This window comes from Caretta caretta, chromosome 3 (genome assembly GCF_965140235.1).
Source record: "Caretta caretta isolate rCarCar2 chromosome 3, rCarCar1.hap1, whole genome shotgun sequence".
Classification (NCBI taxonomy): Eukaryota; Metazoa; Chordata; order Testudines; family Cheloniidae; genus Caretta; species Caretta caretta.
In genome coordinates this window covers 187,400,599-187,427,848 of record NC_134208.1, presented here as the reverse complement: position 1 = coordinate 187,427,848, position 27,250 = coordinate 187,400,599, and the positions used below count along the sequence as shown (strand labels likewise).

Below are 27,250 nucleotides of genomic sequence, written 5' to 3'. Positions count from 1 at the left end.
TATTTAGTCTGCAGAAGAGAAGAATGAGGGGGGATTTGATAGCTGCTTTCAACTACCTGAAAGGGGGTTCCAAAGAGGATGGATCTAGCCTGTTGTCAGTGGTAGCAGATGACAGAAGAAGGAGTAATGGTCTCAAGTTGCAGTTGGGGAGGTTTAGGTTGGCTATTAGGAAAAACTTTTTCACTAGGAGGGTGGTGAAGCAGTGGAACGGGTTACCTAGGGAGGTGGTGGAATCTCTTTCCTTAGAAGTTTTTAAGGTCTGGCTTGACAAAGCCCTGACTGGGATGATTTAGTTGGGGATTGGTCCTGCTTTGAGCAGGGGGTTGGACTAGATGACCTCCTGAGATACCTTCCAACCCTGATATTCTATGATTGTATGATATTCTATTCTATGAACCTTGCGACCCTCCCACAACTCCTTTTTGTGTCAGGACCCCTACAATTACAACACTGTATAATTTCAGATTTAAATAGCTGATATCATGAAGTTTATTATTTTTAAAATCATATGACCATGAAATTGACCAAAATGGACCTTGAATTTGGTAGGGCCCTAATTATCAGAGCAGAGTAGAGTGGAAAAATTACTTCTCCTGTCTGATCGCAATACTCCTGCTAATACATCCCAGAATGATATTTGCTTTTTTTTTTTTTGCAACAGTGTTACACTGTTGACTCATATTTAGCTTGTGATCCAATTTGATCCCTTTCTGCAGCACTCTTGCCAAGGCAGTCATTTCCCATTTTGTATGTGTGCAACTGATTGTTCCATCCTAAGTGGAGTCCTTTGCATTTGTCCTTATTGAATTTCATCCTATTTACTGCAGACCATTTCTCCAGATTGTCCAGATCATTTTGAATTTTAATCCTAACTTCCAAAGCACTTTGAATCCTCCCAACTTGGTATCAACCCCAAACTTCATAAGTATGCTCTTGATGCCATGATCTAAACCACTATAATAATGTGTATGTAGAAGGAGGACAGATTCAGGTGTACGAACAACCTTAATTCTGTCATTTCCTAGCTTTAAGTGCTTTAACTTTGCAAACTTAGTAATGTTCTCTTGATGTCATTTTGTGTGTGTAATTTCCTAACTTAAAAAAAAATTCATTGTGTGGCCTTATAGTGACATTCACACGGTTCATCACCAGGGTTGGAATCTTTAGATGTGCTACACAGACCTCTGCCACTTGAGCTAACAAGTAACTGATAGTAGTAGTTTGTTTAGTCCTGTACATAGACCAGCACTACAGAAGGATGAGACATTTTGCCAATGGATTTGTGATGGGGGACACTCACCGCTCGTGAGTGCCTCCTCTCAGTTGGGTGTGAACCTGCACTCTCTCTCTTTCTGCTCCCGGCACCCCCTGTCAGCTGTTAACCTCGTCAGGTGGGTCTTCAGTGGCCCAGCCCTCCAGCCAGTTCACACACTGTCGATATGTGAACAAACAAGCATGTCCCTTCCGGGGTAACAAAAGTACAACAGGGCCTATCACTATGCCCTTGTTGGTACCTGCAGCACTGTCTCTGGGCTCAGTTCTCAGCACCTTCTGAGCTAGCTTTAAGTCTGTCCCTGCCCTGGTATGGAACAATGTCCCCAGGGCTTTCTCCCTGAAAACTATTCACCTTTAGGGTCCTGTGATGTACCCAGCTTTCCAGCCAGGTCACTCCTTCACTTCAGTTGCCTTCCCAGGGTAACAAAGTTCAACAAATGGTTAGCCCACTGCCAGGTCTTCAGCCCCATCCTAGAGCCCTTTAAACTCCAGCCCTGCGCTTGGGCTTCTAAATGAAACTTGTCTCTTTCTCAGGACAAAAAGAGGTCACCAGAATTTTTTGTAACATGCACAGAACAACATATTTTTCACTAGTCTCATTCTTGGAAACAGTTGAAGCATTATAGCTGAAATTTTCCAAAATATGCAACCTACAAAAGATATCCAGCAGTGACAGTTTCATCCCAAATAGTTAATATTTGGCAAAGTTGTAAGCAATTGAAAACAGGTCTTATAATGGGGAGCATCCAGCAACATTAATAAGTGGTGCTACCAGCCCCACATAGAATAAATTCCTATGGAGAAAAAAATTAATACTGGAAATATTTTAAGACACAATCAGTCAGATTTAAGAACTGTTAGAAATCTTTGTTTTGTGACCCAAAGGAATAAGACAGTTGTGATGTTCTGTACCTCGGGGAAACACCCAGCACCCCCATGTTCATCCTAGTAAAATGATTGTGTGGTATCCAATGCAAAGTTTGTCATGTCATGTGTCTTTGGAAGGCTCACGATGCACTGAGCATTGTTGTTCAAGTAATGTTATAGGTTATAATTTCATCTACATAGTTATGAGGCTGAAAATGTATCCTCATGGCATAAAATAAGCCCAGTGAAAAACTCTCCAAAAGCAGAGAGGCAGTTCAAACCTCATCAGGGCAGGTATGGGACAAATCCAGCCCAGCCTCACAGGAAAAAAGGATGCTGGCCTAGGCAGCAACAAAAGGATTTGTTGGACTCTTGAGTGAGTCACCCCCACCCTTCCTTTGGTCAGTTTGGGACCGCAATGAGGTAATGCTCATCTGACTCTGAAGGCAGGAGGGCAAAGTCAAGAGGGAAGAAAGAATATTATAAAAGGGAGAGACTTTGCCATGCTCTTCCTCTCTTTTCCACCTACATCTACAGACACCACACCAAATGACTGAAGCGCTGATCAAAGGGGAGAGCCTGGCTGAAGAGCAACCAGCCAGCCTGTGGTGAGAAGCATCTAAGTTTGTAAGGGCACTGAAAGTGTTAAGATCAGCTTAGAATGCATTTTGCTTTTATTTCATTTGACCAAACCTGTCTTGTTATGCTTTGATTCATAGTCACTTAACATTTATCTTTGTAGTAATGAATCTGTTTGTTTATTCTACCTGAAGCAGTGCATTTGGTTTGAAGCATGTCAGAGACTTCCCTTAGGATAACAAGCCTGGTACATATTAATTTTTTTGTTAAATTTACAAACTCATATAAGCTTGCAGCATCCAGTGGGCAAAACTGAGCACTGCAAGATGGAGGTTCCTAGGGTTTTGTCTGAGGTCGGAGGTATTGGCTAGTGTCATTCAGTTGCACAATCCAAGGAGCAGCTTACCAGAGGCTGTGCGTGAACAGCCCATGAATGGGGGTTCTCACAGCAGAGCAGGGTAAGGCTGGCTCCCAGAGTCAAGGATTGGAGTGATCTAGCAGATCACCAGTCCAGATAACACCAGAGGGGAATGTCACAACAGTGTTGTGTGTTCTGTAAATAGAATAAACCCTGGCATAAAAATCTTTTGAATGGATTTGAAACTTGCTATCTTCATTTAAAGCATGGTTTGGAGATGGGTAAAAATTTTTAAATTTGAACCAAAGTTTCTGACTAATGTTGTGTTTGCTTTTTTATGAAGATATAGATGAATGTGCAACAGGAACCCATAACTGCAGGGCAGATCAAGTATGCGTCAATTTAAGAGGGTCTTTCAGCTGCCAGTGTCCCTCAGGTTACCAGAAACGAGGGGAACAGTGTGTTGGTAAGTTCTGAACTAGCATAAGCGATGTTCATTGGCTATCAAGGTCCATTTTCAAACTTTATGTGGAATTATAAAGTAACTCCACATAGTTTAGAAACAGGCCTGCCAATGGGGTGGGCAAAGGGGGCAATTGCCCAGGGGCCAGGGTAATTTAAAAGGGCCGGAGGGCCCATTATCCACCGCTGTAGCTCAAGGCTCAGAGGTGACACCGGGGGTGGAGGGCAGGAAGGGTTGGCCACCCACTCTCCCCAGACACCTGCTCAGGGCACTCGACCCAGCAGCCAGCCTTGGCTGGGGAGAGAAAGGGGTGGGGCCAGAGCCGGAAGGGAAAAGAAGGGGACAGAGGCTCTCCTCTTCTGGCCACGCTGCCCGGTGCAGCGCAGCAGCTGCCCTGGGGTTCAGCTTCTCCAGTGACAGTGGCCGAGCGAGCCAGAACTCTCCCTGGCATGCTCAGAGTCAGCTCCCATCCCCAGAAGCTAGGCCTGGGCAAGGCAGGGAGCGGCAACAGCGGCAGCCCTCTCCCTGCCCAGGCTCAGCTCCTGGGGACAGGAGCTGACTCTGAGCATGCCAGGGAGGGCAGGGGACTCCGGCTCACTTGGCCACTATCACCAGAAGCAGAGCCTGAGGGGAGTGGCGTGCTGCTGCCGCAGCCAGGCACTCTCCCAGGCAGCTGCTGTGCTGCACCGTGCAGCATTCGGGAATGGCTCCAGAGCCTGGTGGCCAGAAGAGCAGCTGAACAGCAGGGCTGGCACAGCAGGAGGACAGAGCCCCCCTACTCAGGTAATGTGGGCTGGGGAAAGCGTGGGGGGCGCAGGCTGGGGGCAGGGTGGGGAGGAATAACGTGGGAGGGGTCTTGTGGGGGTGTCACATGTCCTCCCCTTAGCTGGTGCCCCTCTTTGAGTCCCTCCCACCAGTCATCGCTGTCAGGGCTCCTAGGCACACGCAGGATGGTCCCAGCAGCGGCGCAGGCAGCCAGGTGGGCGCGTAGAAGCCATGGCCATGCCAGAAGAGCGTGCCCAGCAGCATAGCTGGCAGCAGCTTGCTGGGCACCAGCCAGCGCAGGCGGCATCACCACCTAAATGTCAGGCGGACGCATCCGCGCAGGCTGGGGGCCCATTGACTGTTCTGCCCTGGGGCCCAGAATTGCTGTCAGAGGGCCTGTTTAGAAAGATGATGGATGAAAAGTAAATAGTTTCTAAAGGATGTAGCTGCAAACTATTTTAAGCATTTTCAATACTTTTAATTGAATTTAGCTGTTACCATATTTATTACTTGTATGGGGGTAGTGCCCGATTGCCCTCGGCACAATTGTGAGCCAAGTGCAACTCCCATTAATATCAGTGGCAGTCTTTCCATTGACTTTAGTAAGAGTTAGATCCAGCGTTATAGGCCTAGGCACTGTGTAGACACACAAGACAACACAGTCCCTGCCTTGAAGAGCTTATACTCAGTGGAAATTTTGGGTCCAGATATCTTCTCTTTGTGACATATCAGCCACTGTTCTGAATCCCTAAGAGCCAAGAGCAGGGGCTGTAAACTCTGAACTACTCACATAATAATAAGCCCTAATTCATGAAGGAACTGGATTCAAATCTTGACTTCACTGGAAGTTTTGCCTTCACAAGGGTCACAAGATTAGGCCATACATTTGTCACATGTAAGAAAAGTGTGAAATAGTAGAATAAAAGGCATATCATTAGCTGATGTCTAATAGTACCCCTGCAATATACACTGGATCAGACAAGGTGATGGCATAGGTGCTGGAACTAGGGTGCTGGGGATGCTGTCACACCCCCTGGCTTGAAGTCAATGGAAAGATTCTCAATGACTTATATTTGCCAGTTTTCTGTGCAGGACCAGGATGAGTAGTTTGGCATATAGATAGGGGAATCATTTTGACAAGTTGTTGATTCTTATAAAAAAAGTTATGCTTTCACTAGAAGGTATATTCCCATTGTACAGTAACTCCTTTTCATTTCAACAGAATTAGGGTTCAGCTTGTACATAAAGGTCTAATGTAACATTGAAAGTAAAGAACCATCATGATAAATTACTAAAAGTCAAAGTTTTATATGTATGTTTAAATTAAAATATACATATGCTCTCTAGAAGGGAAAGTTTCCCTTCTCCTACTTCCCCCTGTGTGACTTAGGTCAGAGTATAAAACAGCACAAAAACAATGCTACAGTTAAGTACTGTCAGCACTTCATAATAAAACCACTCCTAAGTGAGCCAGAAAAAATCATTTGGGGCAAAACCTTGATAAAGTCTCTTATCCTGGGAGGAAATTATCCTTTAAAGTTTGAACAAAATTGTTCCAGACTTTTTCTGGCTTGAAGGCAGAAAAAGACCCTTTTCTAACTTTAATTTTATTTTTAATTTACTCAAAAAATGTGTCTTGATGAGGTTTTTTTTTATTATTTGATTTAAGGGTTTGATTTTTTTATAAAGTTTGTTCAGATGCAACAAAGATATTTTCTGAAACATGGAGACTGCAGATACAAGGAAACTTTTTTTGGCAACATTCTTTCAAACAGAAAATTTGGTTCTCTGATCAAATCCTGCCTACCTAAAGTTTCCCATAGTCTTTCATAGAATCATGCGCACAAATGGTATAGCCAAGTCCTTCACACTAAACTCACACTGACTTAGGGTCTGAGCTTGCAAATATATACACACAGAGAAGTAACTTTAAGCACAAGCATAGTCTTATGGAACTCAAAAGATTCAATGGAACTACTGTTTCTCTGAAATAAAAGAGCTGTAGTGAGCACCCCCTGTAGTTAAGATTGCCATACCCTGTTCAATCGAAGCCCTGTTTCCCATCACTCATAACTGTCTAAAATTCTCAGCTTTTGGACGTGAGACTACTAAGTTTTTGAAAAAAGGGGTAAAGTCATTTTTGAATATTAAAGTGAAAAAATGAACACTTTCCCCATTGTAAAAAAATACATCTTTAAAAACATATCTACAACAGAAACAGCTGGGGGTAGGAAACTCTAAATTTGGCATGAAAATGAGAACTGCCTTTCACTGTGTTCCAGTGAAAACTGGGATTTATTTGACTGAGTGCTGAGCCTTTTAGAGATCACATTCTCTACATGCATAGGACTTTGCATGGATTTCTTTTGCTAAGCTAAAGAAGATTCTCCTGTGCATGCATGGCCAACTTAGCTATTAGTCATAGAAACTGTTCTGCAGATGCACATGAGCTGAGGCAGAGGCCCATCAGTGCCTGTGGCTTGACCCATGCATAGCTTGCAACGTGCCAAGAGGTCAAGGTAGGGCTGTTGAACACTTTATACAGTTTGTAGGTGGAATACCCGCTCGGCTGCACTTTAGGAATGCTGAAACTGGGAAAGGCAGCATGCTCCACCCCAGAATTATGGCCAGTCTGCAGGGAAAGTTAATACTGCCTGAGACAACATTGGCTTCAATCATGCAATCTTATTTCCTCCACAGAGTCAGAGAGCACAGCCAGGGGCCGGCAGCCAGTGGCTATAGGGAACTGCTGTACTGTCTTGCCTAGGAAGAGATGGTGGGGAGTGAGGGGAGTCTTCTGAGTAGCTGGCCAAGTCCTGTTGGGGGATGGAGCCCACATTCCCCTGAAATCCCAGCTCTCCACTTCTTTCCCTGCTCACTTCAGACCCCTGTCACTCCCATGGACTGGGGACAGAGAGAGTGCTTGGATTCTGAATTGCTAATGGAGCTACAGAGGTTTAGCATTAAGTTGCTGCTATGTGTACTTTTGTTTAGGAAAGGATCATGAGAGCCACTCTGCTCGTCCACTTTATGTCTGGTCAAGATCTGGTCAGGAAGCATGTTCTAAGTTTACAGAACAAATACAGAGATCAATACTACAGTAAGGGTATAATTTAAACACTGAATAAAGGATAATGTTTATGTGTATTGACATCATTGGCTGAGCAAACACACTCAGTGTAAAGCTGATTTTAACGAAACTTAAGGCGTGAAGACAAGAGAAAGAACACAATGCTGCTCCCATTGAAGTAAAGGAGGGAACTTAAGTTGGAGCAGAATTGAGTTGCAAATTAGCTTCTCTCTTTTCATTTAATCAGATCACTTTACACTATTTATTTGGGCACAAGATGGCAACAGTGAACTTTTGTTATTACATTTGAGCTAACATTTTTACTGTTTTGCTCTTGTTATGGTAACAGACATAGATGAATGCAATCTCCCTCCATACTGCCACCATAGATGTGTGAACACTCCAGGTTCCTATTACTGCCAGTGCAACTCTGGGTTCCAGTTAGCAGCCAACAATCACACTTGTGTAGGTAAGCACTTCTCTGTATATCCATATGAACCAGCCCATGTGGTTACAAAAGACAACTACTGACTCATTGCTAGCTTTCATCAGCTAAAGTCACCGGACAGAATACTTTAAAGTATGTCATGCTTTCCTAGGCTTACAGACTCTTGGAACCAATCAAAGTAATAATCTTGAGGAACACAGAATCCTTGGACACAAAAATGGAGACTCACTTTGAAAATGGATTATTTTGTTGGCAGACTGGTTTCTGTGGGCCATGAGTTTGGCAATCTGATCATCAGGGTACTGAACTCATTATTAAATCTTGGGCCTGACTCTCCTCTCAGTTACGCTGGTTTTACACTAGTGGTCCATTGACTTTAATGCAGTTACTTCTGATTTACAGCAGCTTGAGATCAGAATCAGGCAGAACTGGAAACAGGGGAAAGAAATGCCAAGTTCTTACAGCTAAAATTAAAATGAGTGATTTGGGGCATGCTGAGGACTAGTGTGATTGTAAATAAAATGCTAAAGGGATCCTTGCAACAATTGGGAAAAGGCAAAAAGTGTCCATATTTTAAAAAGGGACCAGTCAGCCTCACTTCAGTCCCCGGCAAAATCATGGAGCAGGTCCTCAAGGAATCCATTTTGAAGCACTTGGAGGAGAGGAAGGTGATCAGGAACAGTCAACATGGATTCACGAAGGGCAAGTCATGCCTGACCAACCAGATTGCCTTCTATGATGAGATAAGTGGCTCTGTGGATATGGGGAAAGCAGTGGATGTGATATATCTTGACTTTAGCAAAGCTTTTGATACGGTCTCCCACAGTATTCTTGCTAGCAAGTTAAAAAAGTATGGATTGGATGAATGGACTATAGGGTGGATAGAAAGCTGGCTAGATTGTCGGGCTCAGTGGGTAGTGATCAATGACTTCATGTCTAGTTGGCAGCTAGTATCAAGCAGAGTGCCCCAGGAGTCGGTCCTGGGGTCGGTTTTATTCAAGATCTTTATTAATGATCTGGATGATGGGATTAATTGCACCCTCAGCAAGTTTGCAGATGACACTAAATTGTGGGGAGAGGTAGATATGATGGAGGGTAGGGATAGGGTCTAGAGTGACCTAGACAAATTGGAGGATTGGGCCAAAAGAAATCTGATGAGGTTCAACAAGGACAAGTGTAGAGTTCTGCACTCGGAAGGAAGAATCCCATGCACCGCTACAGGCTGGGGATCAACTGGCTAAACAGCAGTTCTTCAGAAAAGGAGCTGGGGATTTCAGTGGATGAGAAGCTGGATATGAGTCAGCAGTGTGCCCTTGTTACCAAGAAGGCCAACTGTATATTGGGCTGTATTAGTAGGAGCATTGCCAGCAAATCAAGGGAAGTGATTATTCCCCTCTATTCGACACTGGTGAGGCTACACCTGGAGTATTGTGTCCAGTTTTGGTCCCCCCACTACAAAAGGGATGTGGATAAATTGGAGAGAGTACAGCGGAAGACAATGAAAATGATTAGAGGGCTTTGGGCACATGACTTACGAGGAGAAGCTGAGGGAACTGGGGTTATTTAGTCTGCAGAAGAGAAGAGTGAGGGGGGATTTGATAGCAGCCTTCAATTACCTACAGGGGGGTTCCAAAAGATGGAGCTCGGCTGTTCTCAGTGGCGGCAGATGACAGAACAAGAAGCAATCGTTTCAAGTTTCAGTGGGGGAGGTCTAGATTGGATATTAGGAAACATTATTTCCCTAGGAGGGTGGTGAAGCACTGGAATGGGTTACGTAGGGAGGTGGTGGAATCTCCATTCTTAGAGTATTTTAAGGCCCAGCTTGATAAAGCCTTGGCTGGGATGATTTTGTTGGTGTTGGTCCTGCTTTGAGCAGGGGATTGGACTAGATGACCTCCTGAGGTCTCTTCCAACCCTAATATTTTATGATTCTATGAGCCATTAGACCATTACTGAGTTTGATGGAATCTACAGGATTTTTTATTGGAAGACCTAGAGTTAAGAAGAAGAAAGGAGGACATTGGGCTGCAAGCAGATTTGCCTAATGAGGTGCAAGATACTAAAAGAAATAGTCATGTTGAATGTAACTTTTTGGTAGAGGGCTGTTATTTCGAAAGTGAAGCAGATAAAAAAGGTGATTTTCCAGGAGCCAAGAGTAGATTTATTTCCATATGTGGCAAAAACTACTCAGTCACACCAGTGAAGATACATGCAGTCCATGAAAGAATTTATGAAGAAGGGAACTAATGTTTTCATTTCATCCACTGCTATTGTGTGGGTTCAAATTAATAAGTAAGTGGGCGGGGGGAGATCTGTTTTCACTGAATATGACTAAGCTAAATGGTTATATGATACATAAAGCTAAATCCTCCCCCACTTTGAGGTTGAAATGACCATCAGGGGAAAACAGATCTTCAGGCCCCAAGAGAGGATGTTGCAGAAGTCCTGGCCCCACTGAAATCTATGGAGTTTTTGCCATTGACATGAGTGGAGCTGAGATTTTACTCAGGGTATGATGGATTTGGGAAGGGAATTGGCCATTGAAACGTATGGATGTTGTGACTGGCAGGGAACAAGCCCACCAATCACTGGGCTTCTCCCGGGGTTTCACAGCTGCCACCACTGCTCCAAAGCATTGCCATGCGATATGCCATATACATACATAGACCTTCTCCATGATGTTGAAATGCCACAGAAGGCAAGCTACTTCTACTTTTACAGTGGTTTAGTTATAATTTCAGATTGTCTTGAGGTGGTATACATCACACAGAGCTGCTATTCCCCCTGGCTGCTTCCTATCCCCTCGCTCCAATCCACTATTGCTGAGTGGAACACGTCCACAGTGCAACGGGAGAGGCAGCTTCCTGGGGTGGCTGTGAAAAGGAAGACACCCTCCACACACTTTCCCATCCCCAGATCCCTTCACAGGTACTGAACCATTCAATTCTCTCCAAGCTGTGTGAGCAGAGGGGAGCCCATAGCTTACAAGGAATATTTCTTCAGGTATTTGTGTTACTATAGCACCAAGAAACGTGAAAGATCCTTTACAGCACATCCTTCTCCTGTTACCAGCCTCAAAGCTCAACATGTCTCATCTCAAAAGGAAACTTTACAAATGGCTGATTGCAATTTTTGCTATATTATGTGGCGAACTGTTGTTTGCAATGAGTATCTCTGTTAACTGTAATATTTGTATGACACCTCAGAAATCCAGAGTAGATACATTCGTGTAACAACTTTTGTACCTCTTGAGAGTGGATAAACTTTAGAGAAGCATATACATAAATTTATTTTTTCTGTCTTTTTGTTTAGTGTTTCTGATAACATTGTTCTCACAAATGTCACTACACTTTTATCAAAAACTATTTAACAGAAAAAATGCTTCACAGACATTCCTCCCTATCCACTTTTTAAACATATATGGGCTAAATGTTTTACTCCCCAGTTGAATTTTTGATGAATGGTTGATTTTAATAGACATTTTGATAGAGAAGTGAATTTTGTCAGTTGTATTAGTTATATCTGCACCTGAATATTTCTGACATTGTTTATATATTAAAACTGTAAAAGTTCAATAATGGTTGCATCTGACAAAACACATTAGGATGTGAATGAAAAGTATTTTCTCTTGTATTCCTCTTCTGTGTACACTAAAAATCTATATTCAAGTTGGTACACATAAATAAATTAGTCAACAGTGTATGGAAAATAAGTGTTAAAGACTCCAGAGAGGGGTATTGCAGGTTCCTACATAACTTTGCATTGAAAATGCCCCCTTTTTCAGATTGCAGTATCCTCACACATGTTCTTAAGATGGGCACATCATGGAAAGAATCTAGCATCAAAAAAATGCCTGCCCCAATATGGTCTATGCCTTAGAGCTCTGCAAAACTCTCTACTGGTCTAAACGGCTCATGTTATAATTGTAATGGAATTTAAAAGAACAGATTTTAAGAGTAATAAATATCTCAGATAAAATCTTAACCACTGCATGCTGAGAGTCTTATCAGTATGTGTTCCTTATATCAATTATTCATAGACTTGGCATTTCATACCTTGACTTGGCATTTCATGGAAAAAAAGATGCTGGAATGTGGAGTTTAATAGCTGTACTAAACATTTTTGGAAGAGTTCATTACATGTTAGAATAACTCTCATTCCTGGAAAAATATTCCAGTTTTTCTACAAGGAATGAAGAGCACAGATCTGACACTGTTCCAGCAACTGCAAAATCTTTATTGATATATTCTTCTAACTTTTGCAAAGTGGTGGACCCAATCTAAGGACTAATAATTTGATCATCTTAATTATCAGATACAAAGAACAAGATGTGCATGAAGATATGTAACCTTTCCTTTCAGATATAAACGAATGTGATGCCAACAACCCATGTGCACAACAATGCTACAATATACTTGGTTCTTTTATCTGTCAGTGTAATCCAGGATTTGAGTTAAGCAGTGATAGAATCAACTGTGAAGGTAAACTACGCTTTATACGTTTTAGAGTAACAGCTGTGTTAGTCTGTATTCGCAAAAAGAAAAGGAGTACTTGTGGCACCTTAGAGACTAACCAATTTATTTGAGCATAAGCTTTCGTGAGCTACAGCTCACTTCATCAGATGCATACTGTTTTATACATAATGTCATAATAGAAAGATGATAGAACATGATAACTGCCATTTTTCTGATTCTGCATTTTTTCTGAGAAGTTATTCTGTGAATTAAGAGGTATGGGGTGGTTCTAGTCAGACTGAGGTCTGGCATCCCTATTGGTGGCCATAAAATTTGCAGCCATAAAATTTGACATATTTTTGCACCTGCCAGAACGAATTGCAGGCACAAGTGTGAGTAGTTGTACCTATATTCAGGTAGGTAGAGATGCTGCTACTCAGATGTGTACTCACAATTCAGTTGCAAACACAAAATTGCATACACCCATTTTTCAGGCAACACCTGGGTTGGGGGACACACTTCTGAAAACTTACTCCTGAAACTAACTTGAATGGTGTTTGATCTAATACAGATTATCATGACAAACTAGAAATGGAGGCAAACCTAAACAAGGATAACTTTGTGTGGTGTAAAATTGCTCTAAACAAATCCTCTTACATTTGTCATTCTAAAGAAGAGACAGTTGTGCCTTTGAGTTGCTTTTATGCAAGTGGATGTCCAAACAGCATCTCCTGACGATTATACAATCAGCACTTAATTTTCTCTGTCCGAGCCGCACTGGATCATAGGGAGCAGGAGCAAGCCTTAGACATGATGTCTCCAAAGAGCTCCCAGTCCAAGAGTAAAAGACTGAGCTCAGGTCTCCAATATGATAAAACACATTATGCTAATGTCAAGACACCCCCTAATTCTATTGATTCATCTATTTTTTCAGAAATATCACATAAGTTGTTAAATAAAATTAAATTCCATCCTAAATTGCTTTTACTGACAGCTAATCAGTTAGGGAAAGCTACGGAAGCCAAAAGAGAATAGGATGTAGCCAATACTATTTGAAGGGAGAAAATGATCCTTATCCTCTTCTCAAGAGCAGTTCACATTGATTACACTGGGAGTTGCATACATACATCAGGGCAAAATATTTTCCCTGAACTAATAACCAAAGTGGTCAATGCTTTGATCAAGGGTTGGGGGGAGGGGGAACCACCCACATTTTGGAACACTAAAAAATGACTTTCTAAAATTATTTTCCCAAACCTGTTCTGAACACTTTGTCATTTAATCTCTGTTTCCTAGAGTATATTTCTTAAACATCTGATCTTTAGAGAGAGTTACATATACCCAGTAGAATTAGCTTTTTTGGTGACAACTTTAAGTTGCTTAAACGTAGCGCATTCATTTCAGATTATGGAGAACTTCCTTCTTTCAGACTGGATATATTTTACTTCTGTTAAAGCTAATGTGTAGTAATAGTAAATTAATATATTAATACTTTCTGTGATAAGACAGGTTTTTACGACAATAAGTTCAAGCTATTTTGCTGTTCTCCAGATATTGATGAATGCAGAACTTCAAGTTACATATGCCAGTATCAGTGTGTCAATGAGCCTGGGAAATTTTCATGCATCTGCCCTGAGGGGTACCAGGTGGTAGGAGCTAGAACATGTCAAGGTAAGTGAACTGATTTTAACATTTTAAAGTACTGCAATCGTGTATGTGTGTGTCTTTTGTAACAGGATTACCCATATACTAGAGTAAGAAAGGGTACAACATTGCTTGACAATTGCCACATAACTTACATGAGTTACATTTTTTAAAAAATTCTGATCTCTCTTGGAATTTTTATGATTTCAGAACAAAATTTTCAAACATGGGTGTGTAGTAAATTTAGACGCCTACATCCATAGTTAGGCACTTAAACAAGCAGCCTGATACAGAGAGAGATGAGTACCTCTGCAAATCAAGCCAGTTGTTCAGGTATTGTGACGGGGCAAGGCCAGATGGCTAAAGAAAAGTAGTGGGAGATAGATATATTAGCTCCCGGCTAAACAAATCCCTGGTACCAGGATAAGTGAAATGGAAGCTGCTCCAGGTCAATTAAGACACCTGGGGCCAATTAAGAACTTTCCAGAAGGCAGGGAGAACGCTAGGTTGACTGGGACACCTGAAGCCAATCAGGGGCTGGCTGAAACTAGTTAAAAGCCTCCCAGTCAGTCAGGTGGGTGTGGATGTCATGAGGTGTGGAAGGAAATTGTGCTATTGGAGAGGCTGAGTAGTACACACCATATCAGGCACAAGGAAGAAGGCCCTGAGGTAAGGGTGAAGTGGAGCTTGAGAAAGTGAAGGCTGCTGTGGGGGAAGTAGCCCAGGGAATTGTACATGTCATGTTTCTAAAAGGTCAGCTACCATAGCTGATACTATTAGGGTCCCTGGGCTGGAGCTTGGAGTAGAAGGTGGGCCCGGGCTCCCCCCTGCTTTGCCCCCAATTAATCACTGAGACTGGGAGACAACAGAGACTGTGCAAGGAAGGATAGCTTCTCCTCACCTCCCTCACTGGCTTATGATGAAAATGGCTCAATAGACTGTGACCCTTGTCTCTACAGAGAGAAGGGTTATGTAGAGCATCTGAGGCTAGCGAAATCTGCCAGGAAATGTGGGACCCATGGAGGCAAGGACAGAGCTTTTCACAACTGGTGTCAGGAGTGGGATTTCGTTCACAATGTGGTGGAAGAAAGAGGTTTTTTAAAAAAAAAGTGCACTAGGGTTTTGGATTGTTTGTTTGTTTTGGTTTGTTTGTTTGCTTTGTACCACAGTGGAGGAGGTGGTAAGAGCTCTGGTACAAGCCATGGCAGCCCAACAGGAGGCCACCTGGGCTCAGGCAATGGCACAACAGGAGTCTATGCGGTTACAGCAGGAAACAATCAATTATTGATGAGCCAGGTGACCCAAGATCGTGCCGTCTTGAGAGAGGTGGTGGACTAGCTGAAGCTCCTCACCACCCAGGCCTGGGGATCTGACAGGACGCGAACCCTGAGGGCCACTGGTTGTCTGCCAAAGACAATTTCAGGAGATAACGTAGAGGCATATCTCCTCTCATTCGAAAGGACTGCTCAGCGTGAGGCATGGCCCCTGGAGCAGTGGGCCAGCATTCTCACCCCTTTTTTGTGTGGAGAGGCCCAGAAGGCCTACTTTGACTTGCCTGCCGTGGATGCCACTGACTATACCCGTCTGAAGGCAGAGATCCTAGCACGATCAGGGGTAACGGCAGCGGTAAGGGCCCAGAGGTTCCATGAGTGGAAATACCAGGAGAACAAACCCCCGAGGTCCCAGCTATTCGACCTCATATACCTCGCGCGGAAGTGGTTACAGCCCGAGGTGTGCAGGCTGGAGGAGATTTTGGAGACCCTGGTCATCGACCATTACATGCGGGGACTGCCGCCAGATCTCCGCAAATGGGTAGGCCAGAACAATCTGTCCACGTACTACGAGATGATCACACTGGTAGAAAGACGGATGACAGCCAGGGAACTGACCCGACTACCCAAGAAAAGCCCCTTTTGAAGCAAGCACCCGACCCCAACCCTGGAAGGTTGGGCAGCCAAACCCCCGGGGAGTCCTAGGTGGAAGAAGGGGGGTGGGGGCGAAAACCAGCGAGGACCCCAGAAGGAAGGGATTGGCCTGAGCCGGGGGAAACCCGAACCCCCGGGATAGGGGAGTGATTAAAAGCAATTATAGATGTTATGCATGTGGGGAGTGGGAACAGATAGCAGCACAGTGTCCCAGCATCGAGGAGCCTATGCAGTGTAACTTGGGGGATTGGGAGGTCCCATGCTCCCTTATCCACCTTGCAGGGGGTTGCATTAGCCCCACATAATTACACCAGGCCAATGAGGATAAATGGAGCAGAGACTACAGCGCTTGTGGACTCTGGGAGTGCTATCACCCTCATATCGGGTAAGCTGGTAAAAAGTAGTCAGCTGCTACAAGCCAAACGAGTAGCAGTGATGTGTGTGCATGGGGTCATGAGCCATTACCCCACCATCCCAGTGGAGATAGAGGTTCAGGGAAACCCCATTGACGTGACCGTGGGCATAGTTCCTAAACTCCCATATCCTGTAGTCATTGGGAGGAACTATCCAGGGTTTGATGATTTACTCCCCCTGGAGAGGCTGGAGGGAGGTGGGGACCCTGAGGACAGCGACTCGTCACCGGGGGAATGTCAGCCCCCGATGTTCGCTGAGATTTCTCAGGATCTGTTCTCAGCCCCCTGAAAGACCCGGAAGACAAATAAAGAGAGGAAGGCCGTGAAGGCCTTGGGAACCTGGATCCTGACCCAGGGCCAGGAGACCTCCCTAGTAAGCAGATGGACGCGAGCAGCCAACAGAGAAACTTCCACCACAGAAGGTGAGCCAGAGGCTGCCCCCAGCCATGATGGCGGCAAGCCATTGGAAGAAGCAGAAGCCTGCCCCTGGGAGCTTGGGCAGGTTAGTCCCGGGAGAGAGACTTTTGGACAGGACCAGGCGGAGGACCCCAGATATGATAACGCCAGGAAAGAGGTGGCCGAGATCGATGGGATACCATGGATGGGAAGGTCCAGGGTCCCGGACCTTACTTTATAGCGAAGAAAGATCTCCTGTACCGCGTGGTGCAAATGCAGGAGCAAGAGATACAACAACTTCTGGTGCCACAAAAACATCAAAAAGCCATATTGAGTCTCGCCCACAGTCACCTGTTTGGAGGACACCTAGGGGTAGAGAAAACCCAGGCACAGATCCTGCGGAGGTTCTTCTGGCCAGGAGTACATGAAGATGTCCGGCGATACTGCACCTCTTGTCCGGAGTGTCAGTTACATAGCCCTCCCCCGCACTTGTGGGCTCCTTTGATAGCTCTTCCAATAATAGAGGTTCCTTTTGAACGGATAGCTGTGGATCTGGTAGGGCCCCTAGAGAAGACAGCTCGGGGCCAACAACATGTGCTTGTTGTACTGGACTATGCAACCCAGTACCCGGAAGCTGTTCCCCTACGCAACACAGCTTCCAAGACCATAGCTAAGGAGCTAGTACAGATCTTTGCCCAGGTTGGGCTACCCAAGGAGATATTGACTGATCAAGGGACACCTTTCATGTCCAAGTTGATGAAAGATCTCTGTTCATTGCTCCATGTACAAGCCCTACGGACCTCTGTATACCACCCGCAATACCTTGTGGAAAGGTTCAATAGGACCCTCAAGGCCATGATCAGGAAAGTGGCGAGCCGGGATGGGAAAGATTGGGATACCCTATTGCCTTACCTCATGTTCGCCATCCGGGAGATTCCACAAGCCTCCACAGGTTTCTCTCCATTCGAATTACTATATGGGCGCTACCCTTGGGGCATATTGGATATGGCCAGAGAGGCCTGGGAAGAGGAGCCAAATCCTGGAAGGAATATAGTTGAGCATGTACTGCAGATGAGAGATCGGAAAGCCCGAGTTACGCCCGTTGTACAGGAACACTTGGAGAGAGCACAGGAGACCCAACAAACCCATTATAACCACCAAGCGAAGCTTCGACGGTTCCAACGAGGGGATCGGGTGATGGTACTGGTGCCCACAGCAGAAAGTAAACTGTTGGCTCAGTGGTAGGGACCCTATGAAGTAATTGAAGCCGTGGGAGAGGTGAACTATAAGGTGCAGCAGCCAGGCCGCCGGAAATCAGAGCAAATTTACCACATCAATCTTCTAAAACCTTGGCACAATTGAGAGGCATGCTTAGTCATGCAGGAGACCCTTCCCCAGGAGGATAACTTACACGAGCAAGTACGGATATCATCCGAATTGACGCCGATCCAAAAGATCGAGGCAGCCGACGTGATTAATCGCAACCGAGATGCGTTCTCTACAAAACCAGGGCTGACGACTGAGACCTATCACCATATCCACACGATCCCCGGAGCCAAGGTAACATTGAGACCCTACCGAATCCCAGCAGCCAAAAGAGAAGAAATCAAGGTTGAAGTAAAGAAAATGTTAGAATTAGGGGTTATTGAAGAATCTTACAGTCAGTGGTCCAGTCCAATTGTTCTAGTGCTTAAACCTGATGGTGCCATGAGATTCTGTAATGACTTTCGCCAACTGAATGAAATATCCCAGTTTGATGCATACCCCATACCACGCATCGACGAACTGGTTGACCGACTGGGTAGTGCCCGATTCTTGACTACACTGGATCTGACAAAAGAGTACTGGCAGACTCCTCTGACCAAAGAAGCGAAAGAAAAGACAGCAGTCTCCACCCTGGATGGGCTATTCCAGTACACCGTCCTCCCTTTTGGGCTACATGGGGCCCCAGCCACATTCCAGCACCTCATGGATAAGCTGCTGTGCCCCCATACTAGTTATGCAGCTGCATACCTGGATGATGTCATCATAGAGATGCCAGACTGGGGAACCCACTTGGAGAAAGTTGAGGCAGTACTGCGCACCTTAAGGCGGGCTGGCCTCACTGCTAATCCTGCTAAATGCACCATAGGGCTAGCAGAGGCTAGATACCTGGGATATATTGTGGGAAGGGGCATAGCGAAGCCCCAAACGAATAAGCTAGAGGCAATTCAAAACTGGCCCCGGCCAACCCGAAAGAAGCAGGTCCGTGCGTTCCTAGGCGTGGTAGGTTACTACCGATGTTTTATTCCCCACTTCGCCACAGGCAAGTCCCCTAATGGACCTGGTGAAGGCCCGAGGTCCAGACATGGTAAAGTGGACCGATGCAGCAGAGGGGGCATTCACAGACCTTCGGACGGCCCTCTGTAATGACCCCGTACTAATAGCCCTGGACTTTAACAGGGAATTTATTTTACAAACAGACGCTTCCAAGGTGGGGTTGGGGGAAGTTCTGTCACAAATGGTGGGAGAAGAGTAACACCCGATCCTCTGCCTAAGCAGAAAGCTTCTCCCAAGAGAACAGGAATATGTAGTAGTCGAGAGAGAATGCCTTGCTGTCAAATGGGCTATGGAGACACTGCGTTATGACCTCTTAGGCTGGCAATTTACTCTTGTGACAGTCCATGCACCCCTCCAGTGGATGGAGTGGAATAAGGAAAAGAATGCAAGGGTCACCAGGTGGTTCTTATCCCTCCAATCGTTCCAGTTCCGCATACGGCACAGGGCTGGATGCCACCATGGCAAAGCTGATGGTCTGTCACGAGCATACTGCCTGGCGTCCCAAGTTGCCCAACTCTATGGTGTTGAGCAGAGGGGGGCAATATGTGACGGGGCAAGGCCAGATGGTTATAGAAAAGTAGTGGGAGACAGATATATTAGCTCCCAGCTAAACAAATCCCTGGTACCAGGATAAGTGAAATGGCAGCTGCTCCAGGTCAATTAAGACACCTGGGGCCAATTAAGAACTTTCCAGAAGGCAGGGAGAACGCTAGGTTGACTGGGACACCTGAAGCCAATCAGGGGCTGGCTGAAACTAGTTAAAAGCCTCCCAGATAGCCCAGGGGGTGTGGATGTCATGAGGTGTGGAAGGAAGTTGTGCTGTTGGAGAGGCTGAGTACCACACACCATATCAGACAAAAGGAAGGAGGCCCTGAGGTAAGGGTGAAGTGGAGCTTGAGGAAGTGAGGGCTGCTGTGGGGGAAGTAGCCCAGGGAATTGTACATGTCATGTTTCTAAAAGGTCAGCTACCATAGCTGATACTATTAGGGTCCCTGGGCTGGAGCCCAGAGTAGAGGGTGGGCCCGGGCTCCCCCCCCCGCTTTGCCCCCAATTAATCACTGAGACTGGGAGACAACAGAGACTGTGCAAGGAAGGATAGCTTCTCACCTCCCTCACTGGCTTATGATGAAAATGGCTCAATAGACTGTGACCCTTGTCTCTAGAGAGAGAAGGGTTACGTACAGGGTCACAGTGAGCCTCTGAGGCTAGCAAAATCCACCAGGAAACGTGGGACCCACGGAGGCAAGGACAGAGCTTTGTCACAGTATCTAAATATGGATTTACATCAACTGTTTCATTTTACATAGACTCCTACGTCTCATCACACCACAAGTGAAAGACAACTGTTCTTTCCAATAACAGAAAAAAGGTGTGACAATTTTTCAAAAGCATATTGACTGTATGGTATAGTTATAAAACAAATGTACTCATATCAACATTCAAATCAGTTCTCTTTCCCTTCCTCTACTACAGGCCAGATGGGGCTTATGTTAAATACAAATACAATGCTCTCACCTCGGCAAGTAGTCTGTATTGTGAAATCAAACAAACAGCACAGTATACTAACTACAAGAGCTGTACTTTATATAAGCCATAAAATTGTTGAAGCAGTCTTGATTTTTAGAATTTAATAATTTTGCAAATTATTCTCAATAAAGAACAAGGAAATAACACATATGGATTCTGTCACTATTTTGGAGGTTCTGCAGTAACTCCATAACTGAAGTTGTAACTAAGCTTCTGTTCTAAATCTGAATATGACAATTCTTATCTACAAGCTGCCCTCCACCATAAATTTCTCATGCATACTGTCTTCTTAGACTAAGTTGGTTTTTAACTAGAGCTTAAGTTGACAAAATAACTTTTCAGTTTTGTAAGAGTGGGTTTTTTTTAGAAACTCATCTCCTTTAAGAGATTTGGTCTAGAAACTTCAAACATTTCATTCAGTTCTTCTCAAGGATAATGAGTGGTTTTGAGTATTTTGAGGATGGATTGGTGATTAATTTTAGAGGGTTATTTGTTATTATTATTTGGTGTTTTGAAAACTTTGGTATGTCTTGGCAGAAATTATAGATTCAGCTAACCCTTCAGACTTGTGTGATCTCATTTTTGCCACTTTTTAAAAAAAGTCTTGAACATTAATACTGACTACATGAGCAGAAAGTGCACTAGTCATTATTTCCTTAACATCTCCACCTCCTCATAGCCCAGCGTTCCCTTACCTGCACTTTTTCTGCTCCAGACACTCTCAGCTCCACTCACAGCTGTTCTCCCCTAACTGCAGGCACTCATAGCTCCAATCAGGAGGGTCAGAGAGTGGTGAAATCTTCACAAACCCACTCACTCCCCTCAAATCCTTGCTCTTTGACATACCAGCTCCTTCAGCACCACTCTTAGAAGATTCTCCCTGCTTCTCCCAACTCCTCTCTGGTGAGATAGAGCAGGTACTGCTGTACTTTGCCTTCTGGGACAGGACCTTCACCTTCTGCAAGAGGTGAAAGTATAAGAGGCAGGTGGACACACCCAACCCCATCAGAAAGGTAGAATCTCCATTCCTGTCTCTGATTATTTGAAGCCTTGTGGCATATTTACTTCCCTACCAGTCATGCAAGACAAAGATGACTTGATGTTTAGAACAGGCTGCAATCTACAGATAAATGGGGTTGGCATGGCATACACTGAATGCAAAACATCACAGGAGCCCAGCACAGGGCAGCTGGGCTCCAACGACATTTAGAGAATAAGCTCTGGGCTTGTAGGTATGGGTACAGTGGGGCAGAAAGGCTGGGAGAGAAGAAATGGCAGGCACAGCAAACTGGCAGAACCACTATGGGTATATGGGTAGGGGCAGGAGACTAGAAAGTCAAGAAGATAGGTGAGGCTCACTGAGCCAGTTGTGGCCCTGGATGGGTAAAGGGAATGTCAAAACCCCAGTTCACCCCCTGTAAGTCACCCTGTCAGTGCTGGAGCACAGGAACCGTCTCTTCCCCAGAATCAATCTACTACCTTCCTTACTGTCAATCTACAGAATGTAAGTGCTCTACCAGCTTCAGGTTCAAAAAACCTATGAAAGGAAGGTGGCAGGGGGGAAACCCTGGGTCAGATTTGCACCCATCTGTATTTTAAACGCTTTCTAAAAAACCAAAGGGTATTCTCAGACAAAAAACTTTAAGAGTTAAAGATGAAACATATCAGTTAAATAAAACCTAATTGACAGAATGTTCTATGTATATAAAAATTAAAATAAGCCTTTGAAAGCCAGGCAATTCATAAATGAGGCCCCACAAACTAAGCCTGATCTTCTTCCTTTATTGATGCCCACCCTTTACCTGTTCACCAGAAATCTTCTAACAAATATCTCAGCAAACTCTTAATACATCAGTACATTTGTACTATATAGTATAATTTAATATATTTCTTTAGTCTATTGCAGTGATTCTCAAACTTTTTTTTCCATGGACCACTTGAAAATTGCTGAGGGTCTCGACGGACCACTTGATGATCTTTCCAAATGTTGCTTGTACTATTAGCTAACTATTGTAAAGGGCTTTGGATAAAAACACTATATAAAAAAAAACTTTATTTTTGTTCTACAAATAAAAGCACACAACTCATATTTTAATATCAGTAGTCTTACCTTTCTAATGCAATGGATGTGCCCTCTCTCCCCTGCTGTGGCAGCCCGCAAGCTGGGGCTGGGAAGGAATGGGGTCTCTCCCTCTCTCCCCCACCGTGGCAGCCCCTGAGCTGGGGCTGGGAAGGAGGGCCCTCTCTCCCCAGCAGCCTCAGTCCTGGAGCAGGGGAAAGTCATCACTTTCTCTGGCCACCACAGCCCTACACATCCCAAATTACCCCAGTCCCTCCTCTCATCCCACTGCCTGCTCCCACCTACCTCTTATTCCCCTCCCCCACACCATCTTACCTTACAAGTGCATCTTCTCCAGGGTCCAGGCACCTAATTAGTGGATCCAGACCTGCTTGTCTCCATTAACTAGGTGGGTGGCCCTTCATTCTCTCATGTGCAGCTGCCCAGGCACACACCTTAGAGGGAACTATCCCCGGACCACCTGAATGGAGCTCGCGGACCACAGGTGGTCCACAGACCACAGTTTAAGAACCTCTGGTCTACTGGATGTGTTCAGTCAATTTAAACCAAGAGTCAACTCAATAAATACATTCAGTTTCTGCATAGAAGAATCCTACTTCAGAAGGCGTTAGAAGAGAGGTGGGGAGCAGAGGTGTTGGATGTCCTCAGTGCAGAAGCAGGAGGCATTTTGTTTGTTTTTAAACTAAAACACTCCCTATAGGTTTTTTCATACCAACTTTGCATTCCATCTACATTTACTTAGACTGGAAATTGATATGGTTCCTTCCTTCCTATCTAGATATAAATGAATGTGAGACTACTAATGAATGCAGAGAGGATGAAATGTGCTGGAATTATCATGGTGGATTTCGTTGTTACCCAAGAAATCCTTGTCAAGAACCTTATGTCCTGACATCTGAGAAGTAAGAAAAACCACACATAGTTTGTAGGATTATCCTTAATAGGCAGCATTGCTAATTACAACTGAAAGAGTATCTTGCTAATTTGCACATGACTGAAGTTTGATCCATTTTTGTTTGTTTTTCAGTCGCTGTGTTTGCCCAGTTTCCAATGCCATTTGTCGAGAGCTGCCATACTCTATTGTGTACAAATACATGAGCATCCGTTCAGACAGAACTGTGCCGTCTGATATCTTCCAAATTCAGGCAACCACTATTTATCCCAATACTATAAACACTTTCCGGATTAAGTCTGGAAATGAAAATGGAGAGTTCTACCTGCGAGTAAGTATTGTAGGGAGGCAGACCAGTGCAAGGGTGCAAAGAGAATTGGGAGATGTGTTGGTACAGCCAAGTGCTACAGTGCTTTGGCTGTTTTTCATAGCCATAAAAACAATTCTGCTCTGTAAAAAATGGTATTTTGGCATCCTATATTTATTGTCTCTCTATAATTTCCCTATTAAATGTGCTCACTTTACAAGTAAAAAGATGTTCTCTTCTATTAGCCCTGCAAACTCAATCTCTGATCTGAGAATCAAGTTGGGTTCTTTTCATTCAGTGCATCATCACTGATAATAAGATTCAGCAAGATAGATTAAGACCTCAGTTATTCCCATGTAAACCCATTGTCTTCAAATTATGTTTCCTTTCATAAGAGGAAGTATTCACTATAATCACCTGGAAAATAAATACAGAGGCAAGTCCTTGATGAAAAAGGAGAGCTATAAAGACTGCTGTGGTCTTCTGAGCTGTAGATGCCCAAATGACCATATGACAACCAAACGGCTAGGAGAAGAATTCTTTGGTACCAGAAAATGAACTATTAGACTGCTGGTTTGGGGAAACTGAGATGTGATTTAGTGACAGTCTATCCTTGGGGCTGAAAGATGCCCTCAGTGTAACGGGTCAAAGCTGATGTTCAATTATGACTCTTATAAGGCAGAGCCATGCTGAGATTGGCAAGGAGGAGGTTCTGCTCTGTGCACAGCATGGTGTCTGTAGGCATTAAGTCCCTGAAAGGGGGAATGAGGGAAGGGCTTCCTCCTTTTGCTTCAGCTGCTTAAATATACCCACCATAGATATCCTAGAATGCAGAGAGGGGTTGCTATCCCTGCCAGAGGTCCAGATGGCACCCCTCTACATCTTGCATTCCCAAGGTCAGCACCCAGGTTATGGCTGTCCTGCATTTGGAGGGGAGAGTTATGAAAGGATTCCTTATGCCTCACTCTGTTCTCCAGTGTATCTGTACTATAGTGGTCACCATTGGCTCTTAGCTTTTAATATATTTTATTTGTATGACATTTCTTTTCTCTATTGTAAAAAGTAAAAATGGCCATAGTCTGGGATCTAATGCTCTAACCTCAGACCAGAGCTGGATTAAGACATTTGCACTATAAATCCATGCCTATGGCCCCAGCTCCTTCAGTCATATGATGAGATCAGAATCTCAGCTTTCATTAAAATATACATAACATATTATGATGGAGTGGTAGCAACGCCGCAGCTAAGGTTACAGCAAAGGTTTCATTTTGATGGGGTTTGAAGACCTTTATTTTTCAGGAGGATTATAAAAGTTTCAGGAAACAAACCACAGAAATTAGAATTCACTTGTCATTTGACCATTTTGTGATGGTTCTCTGTAGACTGGGCTGATGCAAATGGAATAATAAGATGTCAAAAACAACTACTTTTATAAATGTTTGAAAGAGATCTCACCTTTCTTTAGTTCCTTTTGGAAAATTATTTATAAGCTCCTGAGATCCAATTTTTGCCTCACATATTACCTTACATCTGCTATGTACAATCATCAAACAATCCAGTTTAATATTGTCATGGTTATTTTAGAATGTTAAAATAATGCTTGAGTTATGCATCTGATGATGTCAGAGATGAACCATTTTACAGTGAAGCAGTGTCTGGAGGTAACTAAAGAATGATTTCAGATTTGCCTGAATGAAACAGTTTTATCTTTGCTATTTTTTTTCAGCAAACAAGCGCAATAAGTGCAATGCTTGTACTGGTGAAATCACTATCAGGACCAAGAGAACATATTGTCGATCTGGAGATGCTGACTGTCAACAGTTTGAACTATCGTACAAGTTCAGTGCTAAGATTAACAATAATAGTGGGACCTTACGCATTTTAGTTATTAACCCTTCACAGGCACCTAAAGCAGCCAAAGAATATTATCTTAAAGAAAGCACTTACTATTTTATTTATAGATTTTGCTTTTTTAAAAAAGATTTATTTAGTAAATCAATATCTATAATTCACACAATATACCTGTAATTCAAAATTAATACATGTGTTCCATATTATAATGTGGATATTGTCACTTTCTGTATAAAGACTAAAGTCTTGCCTTAATTACTGTACTTGGATTAGACATCTACATATTACACGTTTGTACAAGAAATATATGCTTACAGTATTTTGTAAAACTTTACTTTTCCTAGCCAAGTAGGTCATACAATTAAAAGGTGATCTCCTGTGTTGTTTATAATAGATTTTAAGTTCTAGCACAGTTACACTGAATCTCAAAAAAATAATATAGCATTAATGAAATACAAAATAAAAGCTTTCTGATAGGTTAAAATGTATTTCTTCTTTTTAATTGCCTTGTAAGAAAGGATAAAGGTCAATAAAAAATTATTTCTTTAGACACTTATGCACTATCAAGTTGGTTTTTTAATCTGGTTTGGCATAAATATTTTGCATTAGATGTTTCTTAAGGACCTGATAAATGTAAAGACTTTTAAAATATACCATACAGTAACATGTGATCTTTCCAAAAAAATGGGATATGATAGAAAAACTTCAACAGTAAGTGAAACTCTCAAAGGAAAATCATCAAACTGAGAAATATTTCTGTATGAATATCAGTGCTTGTTTATCAGAATGGTACTATTAGTTTTTGTGTAGAGGGATATTGCATTTCTAGACAGAATTTAAATGCTACTCTTCCAGAAATACAAAACTGTATACCTAGAATTCAGCACATTTGCTTGATTATTATGTTTTATGCCATATTTTCAAGCAATTGGTCCTAATTCTGTTTTTCTATAACTTGGATTTTTGTTTCTCATGTACAGTGTTCATAGTAATTCAAGAATTAATACATTTTCCTTGTAATATGTAAGACCTTCTCTTATTTCTGGTTTAAAATGTAATAGTTTATACTTTGGTGTACAAAGTTTTTTAATAAATAAATCTCTCTCCTATAGTGAGTTATTTAGTCTTTTAAGATATTTTATACTGAATAACTGTAAATTGGCCAGATCCTCAGCTGGTGTGAATCAGCATAGATCCATTGACTTCCATAGTGGTATTTCAATTTACATGCGATTGGCCCAGAAAGTCTTGACCCATGTAGTATTTCAGTTCATAGAAAACTGAAAGGGGACTATTTATTGTCATGAATAAGAGTAAAAAGCAAGCTTCTTAACTGTGGTGCAATGTTTTGTATAGATTAAAATATTATGCAAAAGTTGCAACACACTAACACCCAGGGCTAGTTAAATCAAAAAGTCAGAATTACCACAGTATTTCATCTGTAAAATGATTAATAGTAACAGGATGGTATGTGTGCAGCACAGGCTAAAGAATAAGGGGGACATATTCAGGAAGAGGGCAGAATATCAGCTGGGATAACATATTTGTCTGGGGGGGCCTCAAAGCTTTGGGATGGGATACCTAATACATACTGAGTTAGATTCTCCCATCCAGCGG

The 27,250-nt window shown here is 43.4% G+C and overlaps 1 protein-coding gene across 3 annotated transcripts in view; it reads left to right on the top strand.

Moving 5' to 3' along the window:
• Nucleotides 1-26,742, top strand: part of EFEMP1 (EGF containing fibulin extracellular matrix protein 1) — a 92,046-nt gene extending 65,304 nt beyond the window's left edge. For all 3 annotated transcript variants that reach the window (XM_048842823.2, XM_048842824.2, XM_075127196.1), the window contains exons 5-11: nucleotides 3,423-3,545; nucleotides 7,727-7,846; nucleotides 12,187-12,306; nucleotides 13,831-13,950; nucleotides 23,362-23,485; nucleotides 23,611-23,806; nucleotides 25,509-26,742. In XM_048842823.2, the coding sequence (XP_048698780.2) occupies nucleotides 3,423-3,545; nucleotides 7,727-7,846; nucleotides 12,187-12,306; nucleotides 13,831-13,950; nucleotides 23,362-23,485; nucleotides 23,611-23,806; nucleotides 25,509-25,667 (962 nt within the window). In that variant the 3' untranslated portion in view covers nucleotides 25,668-26,742. The remainder of the gene's footprint in view (nucleotides 1-3,422; nucleotides 3,546-7,726; nucleotides 7,847-12,186; nucleotides 12,307-13,830; nucleotides 13,951-23,361; nucleotides 23,486-23,610; nucleotides 23,807-25,508) is intronic.
• Nucleotides 26,743-27,250: the final 508 nt, after the last annotated feature.